General features: G+C 30.5%; 2 protein-coding genes and 1 pseudogene across 2 annotated transcripts; 2 read left to right on the top strand and 1 right to left on the bottom strand.

Moving 5' to 3' along the window:
* Positions 1-1,013: 1,013 nt before the first annotated feature.
* LOC145104977 (uncharacterized) lies at positions 1,014-2,556 on the bottom strand. The gene is made up of 3 exons (XM_079042128.1): positions 2,420-2,556; positions 2,329-2,335; positions 1,014-1,379 (listed from the first exon to the last, which is right to left on the bottom strand). The coding sequence occupies exons 1-3, from the start codon at positions 2,554-2,556 to the stop codon at positions 1,014-1,016; spliced, it is 510 nt and encodes a 169-aa protein (XP_078898254.1).
* Positions 2,557-23,322: 20,766 nt separating this feature from the next.
* Positions 23,323-24,006, top strand: LOC145104976 (uncharacterized). Its single transcript, XM_079042127.1, has one exon. The coding sequence runs from the start codon at positions 23,323-23,325 to the stop codon at positions 24,004-24,006; it is 684 nt and encodes a 227-aa protein (XP_078898253.1).
* Positions 24,007-24,411: 405 nt separating this feature from the next.
* On the top strand, positions 24,412-24,741 carry LOC145104975 (putative mitochondrial protein AtMg00860 pseudogene; annotated as a pseudogene).
* Positions 24,742-25,136: the final 395 nt, after the last annotated feature.

The following is a 25,136-nucleotide window of genomic DNA, read 5'->3' as shown; positions in this document are numbered from 1 at the left end:
AACCTTTATGAGAGGCTTGACCGTCCGAATGAGCTTTAAGGTTTCTGTGGCTCCAAACTACCCAAATGTATACAAGTATAATGGCTGATTGAAATTTGGCTAGATTACTAGACACCATCTAGCCCAATTTCAATCAAAATTTGGCTAGATTACTAGACACCATCTAGCCCAATTTCAATCAGCCATTATACTTGATATGACATTATTTTCCCACCTTTATTATTTTTGTGATAAGCTCTATTTGTGTTATCTAATGAGTTAAAATTGTCCGTTCAGATTCTTCAAGGATCGTATCAAACAAAAAAACATAAGACAAAAAGTTTAAATAAATGGTCTCTTAGATTTTGGTTTTTGTCCTTCACTTTTTTTTTTGTTATATATGGATGGTCCTCATGCTTATAATTTTTGCGTGGTTGATTCTTATGATTCATTTTGTTACAATCTGAAGTTATTATTTTACCCATAATTAATATTTTATTAGTGTTTATTGTTCATATTTTAGTTTAAATTAATCAAAAAACCCATATTTATTTAAACAAATAAACCTTACTAAACCTAAAACCCCATGTGCGTCCACTGACTCCCACACCATTGACTTCATCTTCCACCATGTCTACCTCTGTCAGAATAGACCCCATAACCACCAACAACCACCACAAGATTAGCCTTCCTCCACCTCCAACCGATCATTTCTACCACTTCATCTCCAACCCTTAAATTTAAACATTCTACTGAAATGAATGTATAACAATATTAATAAATCGTTGTAAATATCGAATTTGAGTGGAACAACAATAATATAACCCCAAGTGACATTGATAATAAGCCCATAATATTTCATTGGTACGTAGTACCGAAATTAGAAGGCTATATGCCTTAAAAGCAAACAAACAATAATTTAAAATCCAACATAGAAAACATCTAAACAAAGCATCATTGAGTTGTACAGTACAACTCCACCACTACACCGATAAAATATAAAGCATACGATGCGTTGTGTACAACACTACAAGTTATTTAAAGAGAATTAAGCCGATAAACACGACGATTAGGGCTGGAATCCCATGTAACTGGGGTGCAGATGATGGGGTGGGTGGAGCAGCAGGGTAGTCACGTGGCGGGTTTACGTGTACAGGCAACTTCAGACCATTTTTGCATTTTTCGTACGATGAACTTGCGAAGTAGCGGATCCCTTCCTTGTCTAGGGGCACTTTATTTACATGTTCGGTGTACATCTTTATGGGGTTAGCTAGATCACACGAATAGTATTCGTCGATGCTTGCAAGCTCCACGATTGTGTCTTGTGGTGACAAGTACCTGAACACTGCTCTCATGATATTTAAAATAAGTTCGTTGCGTTTTTTCAGTTTTGCATCTATCTATTATAAATTTATAAGCTTAATAGTGAACAATAATAGACCAAAAAAAAAGATACATGCAACAAAGAGAAACTAATAATAATAATAACAATAATAATAATAATAATATTAATATTAAAATATTAATATTTTTATTTGTACCTACTTTCATAATTTATTAAATCTTCAACAAACTATTTTGTACGTGACTTTAACTTGGGTACATTTATAATTTATTTATTTCTGATGGACATAAAGCCACAAAAGACGCCCACGTACAGTTTACACGAATTCAATATTAATTGTTTTCTTTCTTTATGTGTGTCTATTTTCTGACCGTGTTTCCAAAGACACCTAAATTTGTTAATATCTAATTAAAAATACAACTTATTTGAGTTTAATCGTGTAGTACAATTTTGTAGTAATCTTCGTTTGTCCTACTAAACATTTCTTCAATCAACAAGTTGTTTCCTCAATAGTACTTATCATATACTATTTGTTTCATAGTTTAATATATTTTTGACCAAATGACGTAAATGCTTTTAAGTTTAATACAAATATACGTATTTATCTTGTATTAAAGCCGGATGCTATAATTTTTCTTTTCAGTTTTACCATTTTGTGTAGTTTTGATCTATTATAAAACCCTTAGTTCGGCAGAAATATTCGGTTTTTTTTCTGGTTTATTAAAATCCTTTAGTAAATGTTAAAAAAAAAAAATTGTTGTTTATTGAAATCCTTAAGTTTGAGAGAAATGTTTAGTTTTACTGGATAAAAAGAATTAAAAAAAAAAGTTAGCAAACTAATAGCTTTAATGAAATTAAAATACACGAAAAATATAACCGCATATATATTTCTACTAAACTGTCAAAGTTAATGGATTTTAGGTCATTTGTCCATATATTTTTTTAAAAGAACTTACATCATATGCCTTTATACTTTACTCCTAAAGTATTTTTTGACAAATAACTTGGTAGCTGATAGAAACATAAAAGAAACATAAAAGAGAAAAATGATGCTTACAAAGATGGTCTCCAACTCGGTAAATACGGCCGGAAGACCAAGAGCCGACATCTGTGGTCATATCTGAAGTCCGCTCACCAGAAAGCACATGGTGTACTAACTGAGCTCCGGCAGTATTTCCGCCGGCAACCACCGTGGCAAAGAAAAGCGCCACCACCAACTTCATTGAAGCCATCTTGTTATCTGTGAATATGAGAAAGAAAATGGAGGCGGGAAGTCGAGGTTTTATAAAGACCAAAGGTAGCACGTGATCTTCAATTAAACTACTTCATCGTCACGTGAATGGCATTTATTGATTTAAAATAGAAATGGCTTCTAAAGCTAACTAACACCATATTCGTACAGTGTACTTCCTTCAATGCATGAATTAAAAATTCGCCATATATAAGTTTGGTGCCGATAACGTTTACGCATGGAATTCCAACTAAAATTTAATGAAATTGTGTAGGTTAATAATGAAGTAGTAGACAAACATTAGAAAAGCAAAATTTAGGACAGATGACAAAATACTAAAGCAAAGCTTGGCATCGAACATGGGCGAACCTAACACTTTTGATCGAGATATTCCCTTCATTCTTTGTCATTCTTTAAAACCTAGAAAATTATCATATTTTATTTTATCTTTCAAAATATATTTTATACTAATATGGAGTATTCTTTTTGTGGTGAATAGAAAACCATATATTTTAATATAATTTTTTTAAAAAAATTTAGTGTATATATATATATATATATATATATATATATATATATATATATATATATATATATATATATATATTCATAATATATTTATGCTTATTTCTAATACTTTTAACTATAATTATGCTTAAAATTGGAACAAAAGATACTTATTAACTTTGAAATATGTTTTGTAGCTGCAAAGACATGTTTGGGACAAAAAGGAAGGAAACAAGAAGCTGGAAGTAGGAATGGATGAGCTAAAGCAGGAAAGAAGAAAATGAAGATTTGAATATATATAAGACCACGTCGTGGTGATTTTCAACACGATGTGGTGAAAAGAAGATTCATGATCATCAAATCCGACTTAGAGAATACGGGATACACTTGAGGACCACTTCGTGGTGGCGGTTAACCACGACGTGGTGAACAGATTTTGGCAACTATAAAATTCCGAACATTAGGTCGAATCAGGAGGAATGCAACCAGTTTTCTAAGGAGAGTTACGACTGAAAACCGTTGGAAACTTAGAAAAAGGCCGAGAATCAAGTGAAGCTCAAGGATTGAAGAAGATTTAGAAGATTTCTGCATAGATCCATTTGGTTTGCTAATCATTACTATGTCTAGCTTATTTTACATGGATTTGGTGTGTTTTTCTGCTACAATAAAAGGCTAAAATTCTTTTACTTCTGTTTGGTGAAGATGAACCTAATCTATATGTGTTGATTTCAAATTTTGGATGACTATTATTGATTTTACTTGTGTTTGATAATTAAACCCTGCATGTTTTAGTTCTAGTTTATATTGCTTATAAATCAAATTTTGTGTGATAATTGATCATATTAATTGCATGAATTTGTCTCCTAGTTGCTTATGATCATTAAATAATTAGAGCTAGGATTAATCACATCTTAGATTAAGTAATTAAAGTTAGTAACTTTAACTGTGTTAGAGATCCTAACTTGTATTTGGTTACTTAACTTGATCATAAGAAAGTAACTATTATCATTCATAGTCCAATTTGTGCTTATTATCAATTTGGTGTTTAACTTGTGCATGATCATTGCTTGGTAATTCATAAATTGGTAGGCCTAGATATTTGATTATAATAGCTAGATAACAAATTGGTAATCAATCTAATCCATCTATTAGAAATCAACCATAGGAGAATGTGACATCAGATCTAAGCAGAAGTATTCTTTTAATTCTTGAAGTTACTTTGTTTTCTTTGCTTGATTAATTGATCGTTGATATTAAGTTCTTCTGATCTTGTAAAATCAGTAAAAACCCCCAATCATAGTTTGTTTCTTAGTTTAATTAGGAGTAGTTATTCTATTTAATAAAATTTTGTTTCCTGTGTTCGACACCCGACTTACTTGAGTTATTCTATAATCTGATTAGGTACACTGCCTCTAAGTGCATAGTTAGTAAAAGCTTGTTAGGTTATAAATTTGAAGCTAGATAGGTATCAATTGTCATATATATATATATATATATATATATATATATATATATATATATATATATATATATATATATATATATATATATATAACATTTTCTAGACGTTTGTTAATAAGAGATAGAGGGGGGATGAAGAGAAGGAAGAGGAATAGGAGGAGGCTACCCTATGTAGTGAAACCCCGCACCTAAACCGCACCTAGGCGTGGTGTTCCCTGGTGCGGTTCTAGTCGCGCACCTAAACCAGAACATTCGTTCTTATAAAGATTAGAAATGATTAAGATTACTTACAAGTTACAAGTTAATCGAAGAACAAAGAAAATGCAGACGGGAATGTTGAATGTCCCAAACCCTAACACTCGTGTATGAATCTAATAGAAACGCATAATAAAAACACAAGTATTTAACAAATAAACTAATTTTATTTGTCGGGTTTTACGTTTTAAGCACAATGACTCAGAATAATAAATATTCTAAATCCTCTCCAAGAACTTACCAAGAACTCTCAGATCTCTCTATAGAAACTCTCTCACTTAGAATACAATACAAATCATCAACTATTAGCTAATGATCAGAGCATCTAGTATAAATACTAGTTTAACCTAACTGATTATCATAAAGATAGGAGATAAAACTTTTTGCAGATTCTCCAGATCTTCCATTTAAATCAAATCCCTGATTTGTAGGGATTAAATCTTCTAAGATAAATATAGATATGGTAAATAAGGAACATATCATATAAGATGTTTAGAATACTTCTTCACCAAGTAATTCTGGTCTGCTCCAGATTCGGGCGTCAGCACCAGGACGTCATTTACTAATCAAGGCATCAACGTCAACATTAGGAAGTCATCCGCTGATCAACTTCAACTTCAACTCAGGCATTTTCAGCTTCATCAACGTATCAGGTCATCAACATATCATATCATCAATGTGTGATCAGTGTAAGAACTACAACGTATGGATATACTGATCAATCATTAGTACCAGCAGATCAGGTCTTCAGTAAATGGATAGTCTTCGTACAGATAATGCCTTCACTATCTTTTAGTCATCAGGGGATGATCTTCAGGACCACCATAAACATTATAGCTTCAGAGATTAGTTCCAGATCCAATCAACTAAGGCAGCTCAGATTTGGTCTTCAGTCTTCAACATCTGAACTTCAGTGTTTAGTAGAACAATAACATATATCTTCAATATAAATCTTTAGAAACATCAACATGTCTTTAGATTAATTAAATAAACAATCTGATAGATCAATTTGTCTAAGTTGCATTATTTACACTTGCTTAGACAAGACTGACTGTCTACAATGAGCAGTAAAAATATAACTATAATGTATATATGTTGCATCATCAAATCTATACAAATATGTACCCAACAAATGTTAAGATACATTGTGCAAATGTCGGCAAAGGACGAATATGGTCCAAAAGCAGTGGATGACGGGGATGGCTAGAGGGCAGCGACAACATGCCTTTCGTCTTAAAGCTCCAAAGACCTAAATATGTAATTTTGTTTATTTATGTTTTTTATTTTTTTCACTTCTCATTGATTCTTTTAATTTAAAAGATCAAAATCATAAATGTATATATTGTGATCATTTGCATTATACATAAAAGATTGAAAGGATTTATTTATTTTTGTTAGGTAAAGTCTACTAATTTAATTTTTTCTTTTTCAAAATTTTTTGGGATCAAAATAACATATCAAATCAATAAAGACCTGTACTATACATGAAAGATTGAAAAAAATTTCTTTATTTTTGTTAACCAATCGTTCTACTAATTTTAAATTTTCTTTTTCATAATTTTTTTGGGATCAAAATAACATCTCAAAACAATAAAGACTATTGGATTTTTTCTTGCTTTCACTGATCTTCTTTTCTTTCCTATGTTGATACTAAATTTACAAGGGTATCCACCCAAAAATTATATAAAATCTACGAAAAATATGTCACGCCAAGGGATGTTCATGAACATCTGCAAGATTAATGTATGATCGCCCTTGGTAAATGGTTTATTTGAGAGGATTATGAAAAAACTTAATAAGCTCGTTAAAATACATGTTTGAATAGTTTTTTTATATTTTAAAATATTAGAGTCCAAGTTATTTTATAATTTTCCAAATATCACAACTTAAAAAATCTAAAAAAATAACTTAGTTTATAAGTTATCAATGACATGTCAAACATAGTTTCACGCATTACAACTAGCTTATAAACTATGTTTCATTTTTTTAAATTAGGTTGTCATATTTGACCAGTTAAAAAATAATATATAATCTATCTTCTTAAAATTTTCTTATTATAGCTTTTCAACTAGCTTATAAAGTTTTTTTTCTCCATATATATCATTTATTAATGAGTAAATTATAGAAATTGTCCTTATGGTTTGGTCGAATTCGTATTTTTGGTCCCTACGTTTAAAATTTGATTGGTTACATCCATGTGGTTTGTGAATATTGCATTGCAGGTCCTTACTTTATATAAAAAGACCAAATTACCTTTTCTTTCTTTTGTTATTTTCTTTTAACAATTTATTATATATATATATATATATATATATATATATATATATATATATATGGAGAATTTTGTATATGCCCTTATTAAACGTCTAAATATTGTATTTGCCCGACTTAAGTTCTAAATATCATATTTTCCCTTTTTAATCTTTTAAAATATCGGATTTACCCAAATCTAATTTTTTAATAGTTTTTAATATTTTTTATTTTAAAATCATTAAAAATGAAAGAAAAATCAAAATGGACCATTTTGCCCTTTACTTCTATAACACTAGAAGTCGTCACAAGAAACCATAAGCACGCATTTGGAAACTATAAGCACGACACTTGCACCTGCACCTACAAAAGGTTCTACTGTTCATGATTCATGTGGAGTTCTTTTTTTTTTTGTTAGGAAAGGTTTCATGAGGGATAAAAATGACAGCATGTTTGTAGGTTTGCTCACCTCGATCCCAGTTTCAAGTGGAAGTAAGTCTTGTTTTTAGGCAGATTCTTCAATTAATATTCAAAAAAAGGAAGAAGGAAACCTGGAAGTCTCATTCTCGAAGCAATATTCAATCAGTCGTGAACTTGATAGAGCAAGTGTTGTGCTTACAGTTTGCAAAGGTGTAAACTGATGGTTCGAAACAGAGTTTATTTTCACAAAATTTTAAAAAATGGAGACCTTAGCAAAATACTTGTGATCTTCATCTTCGAAAGCCCATCTAAGGATCCGTTTTTCATTCATGTTAATCTGCACATAATTTCATCAAGCTTGTTGATATAGTAAACTTTCATCATCTATAGCAGAGGAAGCAAAGCTCTGTTCTTTACCATGTTTGCTTCAGGGTCTATGCTCATAACAACGTTGATAAATTCTTCATCTAAAAATGGGACTCAAGCTTTTATCTGTGTTATGTAAATCAGGATTTCCGAGGACTTAAATAACAACCTGAATAGGAAAAAAAACTTGAGTGTGATGGTCAAAGATGAAGATACCTTGCGATTAATCACACTCACATCAGGAAAAGTTTCCTGGAGTAATACTTCTTCTGTTTGATTATGTTGCCAAAAAGAAGGGCAAATAAGGAAAATGACATATTACCTAGAGCTCAATACTTCTTCAGTTTGATTATGTTGCCAAAAAGAAGGGCATATTACCTGGAGCTCAATAACTACTGATAGAAAGAATATGGCGAGAGACAAAAAGGAAGACGACAAAGTGAGCAACAAAGATTGTAAGGAAGGAGGCAAAGGCATAAAACCAAGGATCTTGTGGGGATTTCCTGCCTATTAGAAGTAAAGGGTAAAATGGTCCATTTTCTTTTTCTTTTAATTTTAATAATTTTAAAATATAAAAATGGATTATTAAATATTAATAACTATTAAGAAAATGGATTTGGGTAAATCTGATATTTTAAAAGATTAAAGAGAGCATATATGATATTTAGAATTTAAGCGTAGCAAATATGATATTTAGACGTTTAATAAGGGTATATACGAAATTCTCCTATATATATATATATATATATATATATATATATATATATGTATATATAATCTTATTGGAAATTTGATAGATATTCGGGTCATTGTTTTAATTTGTTTATACGAAACAAATGTCAAAAAATTTATTATATGATTTAAACAAACAAAACGTAAAAAAAACATTAAATAATATATTCAAATAAAACGTCAAAAAATATTAAAAGATTTTTAAACCACAAAAACAAAGATAAATAAATAAAGCAAAATAAATAAATAAATAATAATAATAATAATAATAATAATATTAATAATAATAATAATAATAATACAATTTTAAAATAATAATAACACAATTTTATATAATTCAGATAATTGATTTATAAAAGTAAAATAATTTTATAAATAATCTATATTAATTCTATCAAAATAAAGATAAAAAATTATATATATATATATATATATATATATATATATATATATATATAATAGTTTTTATTTGATCATTATTTTAATAGAATTAATGCAGATTATTTATAAAACTATTTTTATTTTTTTAAATTGGTTATCTAAGTTATATAAAATCCCATTATTATTTATTTTTAGATTTATTTATTTATCTTTCTTTTGCTGATTTAAAAATAGGGAAATCTCCAGAAAAATCCTAAAATTTTACCCTAATTTACGAAAAAGTCCCAAACTAAAATTTGTTTACGAAAAAACATGAATTACCGGTAAAAATGGCGATTTGACCCATTTTTTCCGGTTTACCGGTTTTATTACTTACATGTTTCACTAAAGTCCCATTATTTTACCCAAATTTGCGAATAAGTCCCAAAATAAAATTTACTTATGATTTGACCATTTTCTTCATGTAACATACATTTTATCGGTTTCATTGCTGATTTAGACACCTAGTCATTAAATTAGCTGATAAGATGAATATGATGGGTTGTATAATGTCACATTTACTGTAAAATTTGATACCCATCTCATCGACTCATTTATGACTATGTATCTACGTCAACAATGAAACCAATAAAATGTGTGTTTCCAAGAAAAAATGACAGAAAATGAGTTGATGTCTGATGAGATGGATATATTGGGTTACATAAGATTAGATAGACAATTTGATATTTCTTATAAACGTAAAAAACAACGCAGTTGTTGTTAGTTTATGTAATTATTGTAGTCTTCGTTGTATGCATTTTATATTCCAAAAAGATATACAATAAATCAGGATGTCAAGTTTTATGCTAAACATAGTATTATATAACTTAACATATCTATCTCATCATCTCATTTAATGACTATGCGTCCGGGTCAGCAATGAAACCGGTAAAATGTATGTTACATAGAGAAAATGACAAAATCACCAGTACATTTTATTTTGGGACTTATTCGCAAATTAGGGTAAAATAATGGGACTTTAGTGAAACTGGTAAGTAATAAAACCGGTAAACCGGAAAAAAGTGGTCAAATCGCCATTTTTACCGGTAATTCATGTTTTTTCGTTAACAAAATTTAGTTTGTGACTTTTTCATAAATTATGGTAAAATTTTAGGACTTTTCTGGAGATTTCACTTTAAAAATATTTTAATATTTTTAACATTTTATTTTAATATATTATTGGATGTTTTTTAACGTTTTTTTTTGTTTACATTATATAGTGATTTTTTTTATATTTTTTTCGAATAAACAAATTAAAATAATAAACTGGATATTTTTGACATTTTATTTGAATATATTATTTGATGTTCTTTTTCTAACGTTTTTTTCGTTTACATTATATAATGATGTTTTTTACGTTTTGTTTGAATAAAAAAATTAAAATAATAAAATGGATAACTATAAATCGTCCAATATAATTATTTAATGTCGTTTTTATGTGTTTTTTGTTTACATCTTTCACTTATATGTTAGTGTTTGTTCTTTTATTCAGTTTTAACAAGTTTTACGGGTTTATGTGTTTTTCGTTTACATAATTTGTTTATATGTCAGTACTTCTTCATTTATTGCCTAAATAATTATATTTTTTCGTATAATATTTATGAAAAAACAAACCAAACTAAATTATTCAATCCAATTATATATATATATATATATATATATATATATATATATATATATATATATATATATATATAACATTAAAAGAAAAAAAAACAAGCATTAAATAATTTTATTGGATGATTGATATTTATCCGGTTATTGTTTAAATTTATATTTTATAACGCTTAATTTACAAGAAAAAAATTATCAGTTCTTATGTTTTTAATTTTTGTTTTCATTTTTATTTGAACATAATTTTATAATTATATTAGTAATGTAAGTAGATGAGGTATCTACCGCTTAAGAAAAATAATGTAATTCGATATTTAATCGATTAATTGAAGATACAATTTCGTTGCCATTTTTCAAACTAGTATAAAGAGGTAAATTACAATATTGTTGGAACGAGTGAAATAATGTGCAAGTTTGAACTCAAAACTTAACTTGTAGATTTCTATGTGGTAAATCAACAACGTTCTATATAATCAGGCATATAAGGTTACTTTAATTTATTTCAATTCGATTAAAGTTAATATTTAGAAATATTTATTCACAAAGTTAGTTTGTCTCTAATTATTAAAAAAAGGGCCAATAGGTTATGTATTCTTTTTGTTTGAGGTCGAGATTGGTTACAAAAACGTTTTAACCAAGTATTATTTTAATTAAGAAAAATTGTCATAAATACCTTTATATTTGTAAATAAATGTTTGGTTTTATTTTAATTCTAGTTTTATGTTCATTAATACCTTTATATTTGTTAAAAATGTTCGATTTTACTTTTTTAATCATGATAACTGGTTTTCAGGTTATCATTATATTAAATTCGCAAGAAAAACGCTAATATTTGCAAAAAATATTTGGTTTTACCTTTTTAAGTTTTTTACTTAAGTATTTTTTTATGTATATTATACGTATTCATGTAGAAAAAAATCATATTTATATACGAAAAAATTGTTTAATTTATGTTCTTTTTAAATGTTATTCCATTATATATGTGTTTTTTTTGTGGTTATACGTTTAAGGCATAAAAATATGTTTTTAAAAGTACAATTATATATTTTATAGATATAGTTTTAAGAAGTTGGATAATAAGGGGAAAACCATTATATTTTGTCATTTTTTCTGGTTTAACCATTCAATTTTCATTTGTGTTAAAACAAACCACTTATTTTTGGAAAAACGTTTTATTGCGACTACTTTGACCTGCATTTGTGCTAAGAAAACCATCAAATTTCATTTTGTGTTAAAAATACCACCCATAAATTGTGGTTAAACCGAACTTTTAGAAAAATATAGTATTTTTTTCGTAATTATAATTGGTTCTAATAGGTAACAAGGGCCGCACCGAAATATTTTACCAAAAATTGGTGGGTTTTTTTTTCATAATTTATTAAAAGTTAGTGGTTAAATAAAACTTTTGGAAAAATATAATGCATTTTTCATCATTGCCCCTTTTAGAAGTATAAAGACAAATTTTACAGATATCATACATACTTATAAAGCTAGCATTTTTTCTTGAATCTCATGCATTTGAAACCCCCTTTTTTAACTTCCTCAAACCACATTCATTTGAAACCCCCTTTTTTAACTAATGCAACTCAAAAGTTTTTTTTAATTATGATTTAACACTCAAAAGTTTTATAACTTATATTATGATTAATTAGCATTTAGTGAAAAGTTTACTATAAAAAGACCAATCTTTTGGGAAGACATGCATACAAATCATTTACAAATTTTAGAAAGAAAACAAACTTAAAGGTTTTTGTGTTAGGTTGAGGTCTTATGACAACTTTTGGAGATATGTTATTATATTAGAGCTTTTAATTTGTATGTTTGTTATACTAATTCGTTTTTAAATTTTCTTCGTTTTTGGATTATTGTAATACAGACGTTGTATATTGTGGTTTAATCGTTAATATATTGATCATATGTTATATAGGGTGATGTCGAAAATATTTAATTAAATATTTTAAATATGTTTTTTTTGTTTTGTAATTGTACCGTTTCAAAAAGATAATTAATTAAAACTCATACATATGTTATACTTTCCATCTCTCTCTCTCTCTCTCTCTCTCTCTCTATATATATATATATATATATATATATATATATATATATATTATAATAGAGGTCAAAACACTTCAACCAAAATTCATTTAAAATCTAATATTTCAAATGCTTTTTAATAATGATTGTAAAAATTTTAACATGTGTTACTTAATTGATTGATTAATAAAAATATTAATGTTTTGAAACTCCTAACTCTTAAACTTATATTCTTTAATTTGTTAGTTAACTAAAATATTTATCCTACATAAAGATAACATTTTTATATTTTGTTACTCGTATTTGTTCATGTAATTAGAAAACAATGTGTACATAGAATGACTACTTCAATTTCACATAGGAATCGATACCACTAGAGATGTTTGTTGTCTTTAACCGGTGATGGGAGATCCACATACCCTTTTTTTAATGCTTAATAATATCTATTTTATATTCCTATTTACCTTAATTTTTTAGGTACAAATTAAGGAAGAGGATTCTCGGCGCACCAACATAAAGTCAAATGTACGCCTTGCAAAATATGTAATTAAAATTAAATATCATATTTACTAATCAACTTATTTTAAAACTCTTGATGACATTTATGTATAATGATATATTTTGTATGACTTCATTCTTAATTTCAATGTTTAATATTTGATAGTTAATATATGAAACCTTGGATGTTTTGGTGTAATATAAATAGTGTAATACAAGGTTTATTAGTTCAATATTGTTTATTAATAGCTCATTCAAAACAACTTATTTCTTATTTTATCCAAAAAATATTATCGGACATAAGAAAAGTAGATTGCATTAATGTTAGACAAAAACTTATAATATATATTGGATATTATAAAAGTAAAAGTAAAGTTTATAAGGTATGAACTATATTAGATAGTATCAAAATATAAGTTGATGGATTTTTATGTTATTTGATAATTCGGTTAATGCCCAAAACATAACTAAAAACGTAAATTTCAATATATTTATATTTTTTCCCATAATTATTTTAACCACTTAAATCCATTCTTGCGCAACGAGCGAGGTTACGCCTATTATTATACTTATAAAGGAAGCATTTTTCCTTTCACCACATTCATTTGAAACCCCCGTTCATTTTTCCTTTCACCACATTCATTTGAAATTCCCATTACTTTTCAATTTCTTTCTAATAATGATTATAAGGTTAAATAAGTATCAAACCTAAAGTGTAATCATAAATAAACTAAATTTCAATATTAAAATAATATTTTTACTTCTACTTATAAAGTTATGTCTTTAACTTTTAACATATTATACTTAATTTATTAGATTTAATATGTTGTATGTAAACCATTATCAGTTTAAAGCTATAACTTTTGAACAATTTTGACAAAATACTTAAATTGTTAATTTAAATATAACATTACAGGGTCAACTTTAATATAAATTTCAGTTCCACTTAAAAAACTCAAAGAATATTTTGTGAATAGTTAAAAGTGATAAATTGTAGTGTTAAATACAAAAACTAAATTTTAATATCAATATAACTAAAATATTTCCTAAAGATATTTTTATAATCGTTAAAAGTTTTCAAATAAGTAGTTTAAAATAACTTACAATAACAATAGTTAAAAATAACTCTATATAAATGATTATATTGTTACCTTTAAAAAAAAAAACTTTGTTTGATGTTTTAAATAATTTCAATGATAGAAATTAAAACGTTAAGCAAATAAAGTTTAAAAAATTAATTAACAATAACAACAATATATTATGAGAAACCCGCGGGTAGAGGTCATTCAAAAGATTGAGATTATGCAATTTTAATAGATCTTTATATTATCATATAATTCAAAATAATCAATATATTATATCAACTTAGTATACGAATTATTATATCAAATTTAACAACAACGTTATTGTTATATTTAAAAAAAACATATATTTGTAAAGAATTCAGTTATATAGATGCTTCTGTGCAACGCGCGGACATTCGCCTAGTGGTTTATAGAAGTATAAATATTTATTTTATAGATATAGTATTTATAAGTATAAATATATAATTTTATATATTTTTAGAAATATTTATATGTCTCTATACTTCTAAATAAGTAAAAATAAGTATTTATACAGTTAAAAAAATGTTTATACTTCTATAAATATACTTATACATTTAGAAAATATGAAAAATACATATTTACACTTTTAAAATACACATTATTATTTCTAAAATTATATTTATACTTTTATTTGCACCACTCACACAATCCTGGATCTGTGAAGAATAAAACCGGATTTGTCGATGGAACCTTAGAAAAATCAAGTTCATCTGAATTTAACATGTGCAACTCGTGGATGCACAATAACAATCTCGTTATCTCTTGGATTCTTAATTCAGTTTCGAAAGAGATCTCTGCTAGCATAATGTTTGCAGAGACTGCTCATGAGATATTGATTGATCTGAAGGAATGTATCTGTCAAAGCAATGGACCTCAAATTTTTCAGATCACGAGAGAGATTAATCATTTGAACCAAAATCAAGACTCGATCAGTGTTTACTTCACAAACTCAAGTTATTGTGGGAAGAATTGTATAATTTCCGTCCTCGTTGTTCATGTGGAAAGTGTGAATGAAATGGAGTGAAAGAAATTGAGAAATTCTTTCAAACAGAGCACGTGATGAATTTTTTTAATGGGGCTTAATGAGTCATTTTCATCCACAAGAGGTCAGATCCTTTTAATGGACCCTTTACCTGCAATCAATCGTGTCTTCTCTTTAGTTGCTCAAGAGGAGAAACAAAAGTCTGTATCAAATGAGAATTCAACCTCTATGACGTTTTTTTTTGCTAAGTCGAATGTTCGAAAGTTTCCTGTTACCAATTCCAATTCCAACAATCAACGTCGTGATCGACCTTTCTGTTCTTATTGCAAACTCCAAGGTCACATAATTGAAAAATGCTACAAGCACATTGGATATCCACCTGGATATAAATCAAAGGCTAAAGTTAATTAGACTGCAGCTGCTGTTAACACCAATGAAGTCAATGACAATCGTCCTAATAGATCTCTCAATGATGTATTTGAAGGTTTCACTCCAGACTAATGTCAACATTTAATGTCTTCTCTTTCTAACCACATGATTTTTGCCAATCCAAATGAATAAACTGCAACAGGTAAACATTTCTCTTTATCTGTCCATAATGGTGATCATTCACATGTTTGGATTATAGATTCAGGAGACACACAACATATTTGTCATGACATTGATATGTTTTTCAACAAAAAGAAAGTTAACAATCATACAGTAACCCTACCTAATATGATGGTTTTGCATGTTCACATAGTTGGTGATGTGAAAATTTATCACTTGTTTACCTTGAAAGGAGTTGTATAAGTTCTCAAATTTTATTTCAATCTAATATCAGTGGGATCTCTTATAAAGGCACAAAAATTGACGATTCAATTTACTTGTGACCATACCTTTATTCAGGATACCCACCTCAAGAGGACTATTGGCATGGCTGATAAAGTACATGATCTATATGTTATAAATCAAGTGGGAGCTTATACAAACCATCATGTTCATGTTGTTTCTTTAGATTTTTGGCATAAGAGGCTTGGTCACCCATCAAATAAGAGAATCTTATCTATTAAAGATCAGTTATGATCTTTCATTTCTAAAAATTCTTCATCTTTCGATTGCTCTGTATGTCCAGTTGCTAAACAAAAGAAGTTGCCATTTGTTTAGATGAACAATATGTGTAATGAACAATTTGATTTGATTCATTGTGATATAAAGGGACCATTTCACGTTCTTAGTACTCAGGGGTTTATACATGGATACTTTTAATAAGAAATAAGTTAGATGTTCAGATGGCTACCTCGTTTATACAATATGGTTCTTAATTAATTCAATAAAAAGATTAAGAAATTCGTATCACACAATGCTAAAGAATTGGATTTTTCCAATTTCTTTGATGATAAGGGAATTCTACATCAACGATCATGTGTTGCAAGGCCTTAACAAAATGCAGTGTAGAACGCAAACATCAACATTTACTTAATGTAGCAAGGGAATTGATGTTTCAAGGTGTTATGCCTGTAAAATTTTAGACTGAATGTGTCCTTACTACTACTTATCTTATCAATCGTGTGCCATCAGAATTACTTCAAAATCAGTCTCCTTATTTCAGGTTATATGGTAAGAATCCTGATTACTCACATTTGAGAACATTTGGTTGCTTAGCATATGTGTCCACATTGTCTGCAAATAGAACCAAATTCAGTCCAAGAATTTTGTTTTCCTACTAAGAAGTATATAGATAAATAATTTATCAGTGATAATAAAGAAACTTAAAGTTTGAAAAATACAGTATGATTTTGTGGGGAACTTGCAAACATTCTTCTTCTTGTGGTGCTTGGTATTTATTGACTTTGGTATATGAATATTCTTGAGTTGTTTGGGTTCATTTATGTTTGATGAAGTCATGAAACTGAAGTTTTTCAAGTGTTTGTTGTTTGTTGCAATAATTTAAGGCACTTTTTGCAAAAAGATTAAAATTGTTTAAAGCGATAATGGAACCCAATTTAAATCTTTGATTGATTATTATTTTTCTACAAATAGCATTTTTCAAACTTTTTGTAAAAAGACTAAAATTGCTTAAAGCGATAAAGGAAATGAATTTAAACTTTTGCTCGATTATTTTCTACAAATAGCGTTGTTTTTCAAACTTCACGTGGACTCGTCATCAAAATGGAAGGGTTTAAAGAAAAACTTAAACATATTATGAATGTAGGAGGAGCACTATTATTTCAGGCAAAGTTGGTTCTCGATTTTTGTGGAAAAATGATTTTTATTGCTGCTTTTTTAATAAATCGCACTATATCTCGTTTGTTGACCAATAAAAGTCCTTACAAAATTTTTATCTGGCAATATACCTTCCCACGCGACAATTAGAACATTTGGTTGTTTATGTTTTGTGCATAATTAAAATGCAAAGGGAGATAACTTTGGTAGTAGTAGTAGTAGAAAAAGTCTTTTTACGATTATCTGTTTGATCTGGACACCAAAGAATTTTTGGTCTCATATGTAATTTTTCTTTCACTGATACCAATATAGTGTCGAATAATATTGTACCTACAATTGATGAGGATGGCACAAATACCCCTACAATCCACGAAGAATCAACAAAAATGGGTTTCTCCTCTAGCATTGTAGTTATGAACCAGAGAAGGACAACTTTAAACCATTATTTGAGTTATCCATACATGAAAACACTCCCGAAGCTACTTTTTATAAAACTTAAATGTACCCAACATATATTAAGAGTGTTGCTAAAAAAACCATGTGGGGGGGGGGTGTTATTGCTTTGTTTTCCGAAATAGTCTAATCAATCATTTTTTTTCATTTTTAAATGACAAAGTTTTACAAATGGTGCTAATTCAATTCCGTTTTTCCCTAATATAGTCCTTATGAAACTGTTTTTTGCATAGATAGTCCTTTTGGAGCAAACATTGCATATAAATAGTCCTTATGACTAACTTTTCTAACAAATTTTGTTAAGTGTATGTGAAATTACAAAATTACCTTTTGTTTTTTGCACACAAATAGTCCTTATGACTCTCTCTTTCTCTCTCTCTCTCTCTCTCTCTCTCTCACAAAATAAAAAGTCAAAAACTCCCACGCTCACTAACCCTTTGTCGGTTGCTCCCGTTCATCTCTCTCATCCTTCCAACCATTTTTCGGTTACTTCCTTTCCTCCGACAATCTCCTATCACCCTGACAACCACTTGCTGCCATCGGTGAAGACACAAACTGAAAAGGAGGTCACAATCCACTATGGTTCTTCGATGTGTCAATGTCGTCTGTGTCTCGACAAGAAGAAGAAACTGATTTCCTTTTCTACAACTCGTTCTTAATCGACTCAGGTAGAAAATATCGTAGCTCCCTTCATTTTCTTTTCTCTTGAATCAATCGAGCTCTCAACTATTTCTATCTTTCCAGAACTAGCACCAAGTTCGTTCCTCCTTCTCAAATCGATCTCAATCCTTCCCTCTTCTCTCGAATTCGAAATGAAGTAAGTGCTGGTGGTTTTTTTATTTTTGGAAGGGAGGTGGCTCTATGGTATATACGTGCCTATGTGAATTTTATAGATATTAGGACTTACGTTGAAACTTAATAAATAAGGCTAAAATAGAAATTAAAATAAAATATTATCTAGGATAAATAATCTAAACAAAAGTCGTAGTAATCGAAAAAGCAAACTCGTGCATAGAAAGAACGCCTAAATCTGACTTCGTGAGATGAAGTTATGATTTTTCGAAGTTTCAGCGTAGTAGTGTGCGACTCAGAAACTGAATCTTAAATCGGTCGATTCTTAGGAAAAACAATCTAAACAAGAGTTGAAGATCTCATCGATAGGATTCTGTCGATATAAAGACAATCAAGAACGAAGGTCGTATGAGAAAGTTATGATTTTTATAAGGACTTTAACAGTCTAAGTCTGTTAAAAATATAACTATAAAAATAAATTGAGAATTAGCCGATGGAGTCTAAACAAAAGTTGTAGTGCTCGTCGATAGCTACTCGTGGATATAATGAACGTAAAAAACGGAGCTCGTATGAAGAAGATATAATTTTTGAAAAATATTAATATTTTTCACGCGCAGACAACAGGCGCGACATGCTTCTGACAACTGACACAACCCCACCCGAAATCCACCACATGTCATCATTTGAGCGAAGCCATGTCGCCCCGACAAGAGACGCGACATGCCTAGACAAAGGGCGCGCCACTCCCCTCCTTTTCTAGCTATAAATATGTTGCGTTTCAAGATCATTTCCTCACTCACATTCACCCAGAATCCTTTGGAACTCTCTCATACCCTTAGTCCCTTTTCTCCCTAGTTCCCAAATACTTTAGCGATGCCCTTAGGCATCAGAGATCCAAATATTAGAAGCTTTTGGTTCAGAGTTCTGCCAGAGTAATTGCCGGTTCTCGTTAGAAAACTCTGTAATTTAAGTTGCACATACTATGCTTTAAGTGTAACTTATATTTATAGTCATAGTTATTATTACGAACCTATAAATAAGATTTATCAGTGATTCAAAGTCAAAATACTGATTGATCTACTTATGGGAATGATTTCTAGGCTAGATTTAGTGAAGTGTTTAAATTGGGATTACCAAATAGTATATTTTGTATACCAAACAGACCCTACCTGCAATACGATCCTACCTAGTTATTCCTTATTTGATAGATCTTGATGTAGACATTGAGATTATTGTAGAATTTAGACTATCATTGTTATAGTCACAGGAAATATGAAACTAGTCTAAGACTTAGTGCTTTATATAGCTAGGTCTTTTGAAAGGATAAAATGTTAAGGCAAAGCACTGCCTTAACCTCGAATCACCCACTCTTGGTGAGTGTGTAGTTACTTTCAAGAGCATAATTTAATAAAAGTATTTATTAAATGCAAAATTTATTAATAATACTTTGTGGTATTTGTATGACTATAATAGTGCTACTTATTAGGAACTTTATTGGAAATAGACCGCCTTTAGTTTTAGTCTTGTTTAGTTATAAAAAAAATGAGGCTTGTAAAGGGTGCTTAGTTCTAATTAAGTTGAGAACCGAATAGGTCTCATTTTGGGATAGAGTGTGAGATTAGAGCAGATTGTAGTAGTCCTCCTCTTTTTGGATGACCAGAAATGGTGGGTCAAGATCAGACAACCGACAGGTATTTCTGATATGACGGCACTTGACTATTCTAGGCGGTCTAGTGAATTACGTTGCTAGTGTGGACTTATAACCCACAAACGTAGAAAAAATAGGATATCATATTTATCAAATACTTTGTACATTGGTTGCCTTAATATGACTTACATTGGCCAAGGACTCCCCTAGCCGTGTAGTCAAATAGTTACTTAGACGATTCATCAGGTAAGGTGATTCTTCAAGATGATAATCAAGTTAGGATTTGTGAGAATCAGTTGGGTAGGATAGGTGGTCTTACATCAAATTATATACATCTATACTATCTGATGATGTTTGTTTGCATGAATTTTGTTATGATTTACTATCATTAAAATATTATGGGCTTGAAAACCCTATGCATCTCACCAGGTTTTCCAAACCCGACCCACTTAATTTATATGCATCACAGGTAGCAGAACTAAGGCTGCTGGAAACTAATGTAGGTGTTGAGTGAAATAAGTGATGAGCTTGTAATAGTATTTCAGGACCTTTTAGTATTTAGGATGTAACCTATGTTTGGATTTTAATGGTGACATCCATGGTATTTTTAATATGATGAAATAACTTATGTTATCTCAAACTGTTTTAATTAAACTAGGATTTTCCTCAACACAATAACTTAAAGTGTAAAGAAAAACTTTTAATCGGTTATGAAAACATGAGTATGCTATAGTTGGTATCAGAGCATTAGTTTAAGCGAACTAGGAATTTAAATATTTTCTAGACATAAACTTAAAAGCTAAGTATAATCTGTGAGGTGTGTGATAGAATGCTTTAGGATAAATTCCTAAATTGCTATAAACACGAGCACTAGCATACTATACGAGGATGCCTTAATTGCTAAAATACCTTAATTGCTATTAGAATATATATATATATATATATATATATATATATATATATATATATATATATATATATATAGTAATTATTACTATACTAAATTACTCAAATCTACGAGTATAGAACGAAATGACGATCACAAGGAGCGGTAGAGTCGTCAATAATGAAGGAGGTCCAGCACCTCAGAATGCCGGAGCAGGAGATGCTTAGTTCACCATGGAAAAAGCTCGAGCGATGATGTAAACATTGCCAAAGCAACAATGAATTAAGCTTAGGAATCTCCTAACTTAGGAGCTAGCTAAAGAAGAAGCACCGGTGGTCAATGAACCATTAGCCATTGAGCAAGTTAATAACGGACGGGTTCATACTCTTGAAACACCAGTGTAGAAGGGAAACAATGAATCTAAGAGTTATCAAGGACCAGAAGAACTAGAGATCCAGAGGAATGATGAACCTAGAGGCAATTGCAAGTATAAGGACTTTACGACTTACAAGTTGTAATACTTTAGTAGGAAAGAGTATCCTATTGGAGTCATAGAATAGATTTCTAAAATGGAGATAGGCTTCATAACATGTGGTTGCACTGGCAAGTTACAGACCACATACGTTGTGAGACAATTCAAGGGTGCAACGATCCATTGTTGGAATACGTTGGGGAAAGCTTTAAGTCCTAATAATCCTTTGCAACTAACATAGGAAGAATTCTTCACTAAATTCAACCGTAAATTTTGCTCAGCTGGAGACATGTTGGAGTTAGAGAATCAAATGTTAACACTGAAAAAGAGAAGCATGACCGTTGATGCGTATACGAATGCTTTGACTAACAAAATGGAATCCGCCCTGCGTGTGGTCCCTGAAAAACTGACCAAAATTGATAGATACTCCAAGGGACTACAATGGGAGTATTTTTGCCAGCTAAGCAGGCTATTACTTTTGAGGCAAGCATCTGGGTTGCAAGGTTTTTGGAAAGCATGATCAAAAGGAGGACTATTGACATAACTGAAGTTGGTGAGAAAATAAAGGTTGATGGATCCTCAGGGAACAAGAAGAAGAAGAAGAAGAAGAAGAAGAAGAAGAAGAAGAAGAAGAAGTTCTTAAAGACGAGCAACAAATCTAGGAGCAACCACGAAGGGAAGTGTTGCGACCAGTACAAGAAGTCGGGGTATATCTCTAAAAACTGCCCTCAAAAAGTAAAAGTTTGTTTCAGTTGTGGAGAGGAAGGGCACATGAAGGCTGAGTTCCCAAAAGATGAAAAGTCAACTCCAAGGATCCTACCAACAAAACCCAAGGGCCGAAACTACCGAAACTACCATTGGTGGAATACGTTGGGGAAAACTTTAAGTCCTAACAATCCTTTACAACTAACATGGGAAGAATTCTTGACCAACTTCAACCGCAAATTTTTCTCAGCTAAAGACATGTTGGAGTTAGAGAATCAACTGCTAACATTGAAAAAGCTAAGCATAACTGTTGATGAGTATACGAATGCTTTCACTAACAAAACGGAATCCGCCCTGCGTGTGGTCTCCGAAAAACTGACCAAAATTGATAGGTACTCCAAGGGACTACAATGGGAGTATTTTTTGCCAGTTAAGCAGGCTATTACTTTTGAGGCAACCATTTGGGTGGCAAGGTTTTTGGAAAGCATGATCAAAAGGAGGACTACTGACATAACTGAAGTTGGTGAGAAAAGAAAGGTTGATGGGTCCTCAGGAAAAAACAACAACAAGAAGAAGAAGTTCTCAAAGTCAAGCAACAAATCTGGGAGCAATCATGAAGGGAAGTGTTGCGACCAGTACAAGAAGTCGGGGTATATCTCTAAAAACTGCCCAGTAAAAGGAAAATTTTGCTTCGGTTGTGAAGAGGAAGGGCGCATGAAGGATGAGTTCCCAAAAGATGAAAAGTCAACTCCAAGGATCCTACCAGCAAAAACCCAAGGGCCGAAACTACTAGATGACCCTTAATGAAGCAAAGGAAGAGATTGACGTTGCTTCAGGTACATTCCTTGTAATTCAAATTTCTGCCAAGATTTTATTTGATTCGAGACTATATCACTCATTTATATCGCATGAATTTGGTAGAAGGCTTAAGTTATCACTGCATAGGCTAGGTACCCCAATAATGGTAGAAGTAGCTAGTGGTAGGAATTTAGCTGATAGCAATAGGTTAGAAAGCATAACCATTTACTTAAACATAAACAAATTTTGTAAAGAATTATTACCCTTTGAGTTAAGCAAATTCGATGTAATTCTGGGCATGGACTGGTTGGACGGAATCCTCACAGACATCTTATATGGAAGGAAGATGGTGTGCATTAGTCCACCTGGGAGAGAGCCATTTGTGGTATACTGTGATAATATTAGAGTGAAGTATGGAATCATTACGATGATGAAGGCTAGGAGATACATAACCAAGGGATATACAACATTCTTAGCATACGTGATGGACGCAAAAAAGGAAAATAAGGCAATGGCTGATGTACCTGTGGTGCATGACATTCCTGAGGTAGTTATGGATGAATTACCAAGATTACCACTAGAGAGGCATGTAGAATTCATAATCAACTTATTTCCAGGCATGATGTCGATTGCAAAAACACCGTATAGTTTAGCACCTAAAAATATGAAAGAGTTGGTGACACAACTCCAGGAATTATTGGACAAGGGTTTCATCAGACCTAATTCATCACCCTGGGGAGCTCCATTACTGTATGTAAAGAAGAATGACTGTACGATGAGAATGTGCATTGATTATCGAGAGCTAAACAAGGCTACAATAAAGAATCGATACCCCTACCTAGGATAGATGACTTGTTCGATCAATTGTATGGAGCAACCGTCTTCTCCGAATATGATCTCAGGTCAGGCTATCACCAGTTGAAGATAAGAGAGCAAGATATTGATAAAAAAACCTTCACAACAAGATATGGACACTACGAATTCCTTGTTATGTCATGTAGACTAAAAAAATGCTCTATCAACATTCATGAATTTGATGCATCGAGTTTGTAAAACTTTTCTCGATAAATCAGTAATAGTATTCATAGATGATATCTTGATCTATTCCAAGAACAATCAAGATCACAGTAAACATCTTCGAAAAGTATTAGAAGTCTTGAAGAAGGAGAAGTTGTATGCGAAGTTCTCCAAGTGTGACTTTTGAATTCTAGAAATACACTTCTTGGGTCACGTGGTTAGCTGGAAGGGCATAATGGTGGAACCAATAAAGATAGAAGTTGTTATGAAATGGGAGACACCAAAGAGTCTCACTGAAATTCGTAGCTTTCTGGGATTGGCAGGTTACTACCAAAGATTCATCAAAGACGTCTCTTCTATTGCGGCTCCACTGACAACCCTAACTAAAAAGGGAGTTTCCTACACTTGGAGCGAGAAGCAAGAAAAGGCTTTTGGTGAATTGAAGAAGCGATTATGCAAAGCACCAATCCTCATTTTACCAGAAGGAACTAATGACTTTGATTATTCAGTGATACTTCTAGAGTTCGATTGGGATGCGTCGTTACCCAAAGAGACAAAGTGGTAGCTTATGCCTCAATACAATTGAAGACCCATGATCAAAAATATGCAACACATGATCTAGAGCTTGCAGCAATGGTTTTTTCCCTAAAGATTTGGAGACATTATCTTTACGGAACCAAATGCAAACTATTTACAGATCATAAAGCCTTCATTATCTCCTTACACAGAAGGAATTAAATATGAGCAGAGATGATGGTTAGAGCTACTCAAGGACTACGATTGTGAGATACTTTACTACCCTGGCAAAACAAATATTGTAGCCAGTGCCTTGAGTAGAAAGGTGGATCCAGAAATGAAAAGAGCTAGATCATTGAAGATTTAGATGATTCCAATGATTATTGAAAAGATCAAAGAAGCTCAGACGAGAGCTTTGGCTGAAGATGTGAAGAAAGAAGAACA

Source organism: Lactuca virosa, chromosome 4 (genome assembly GCF_052849685.1).
Source record: "Lactuca virosa cultivar CGN04683 chromosome 4, Lactuca_virosa_CGN04683_v6, whole genome shotgun sequence".
NCBI lineage: Eukaryota > Viridiplantae > Streptophyta > Magnoliopsida > Asterales > Asteraceae > Lactuca > Lactuca virosa.
This window is presented reverse-complemented; position numbering and strand designations above follow the sequence as displayed.

Excerpts from the sequence above, each read along its gene's own strand:
- LOC145104977 (XM_079042128.1), bottom strand. The coding sequence starts at position 2,556 with ATGGCTTCAATGAAGTTGGTGGTGGCGCTTTTCTTTGCCACGGTGGTT.
- LOC145104976 (XM_079042127.1), top strand. The coding sequence starts at position 23,323 with ATGGTAGAAGTAGCTAGTGGTAGGAATTTAGCTGATAGCAATAGGTTA.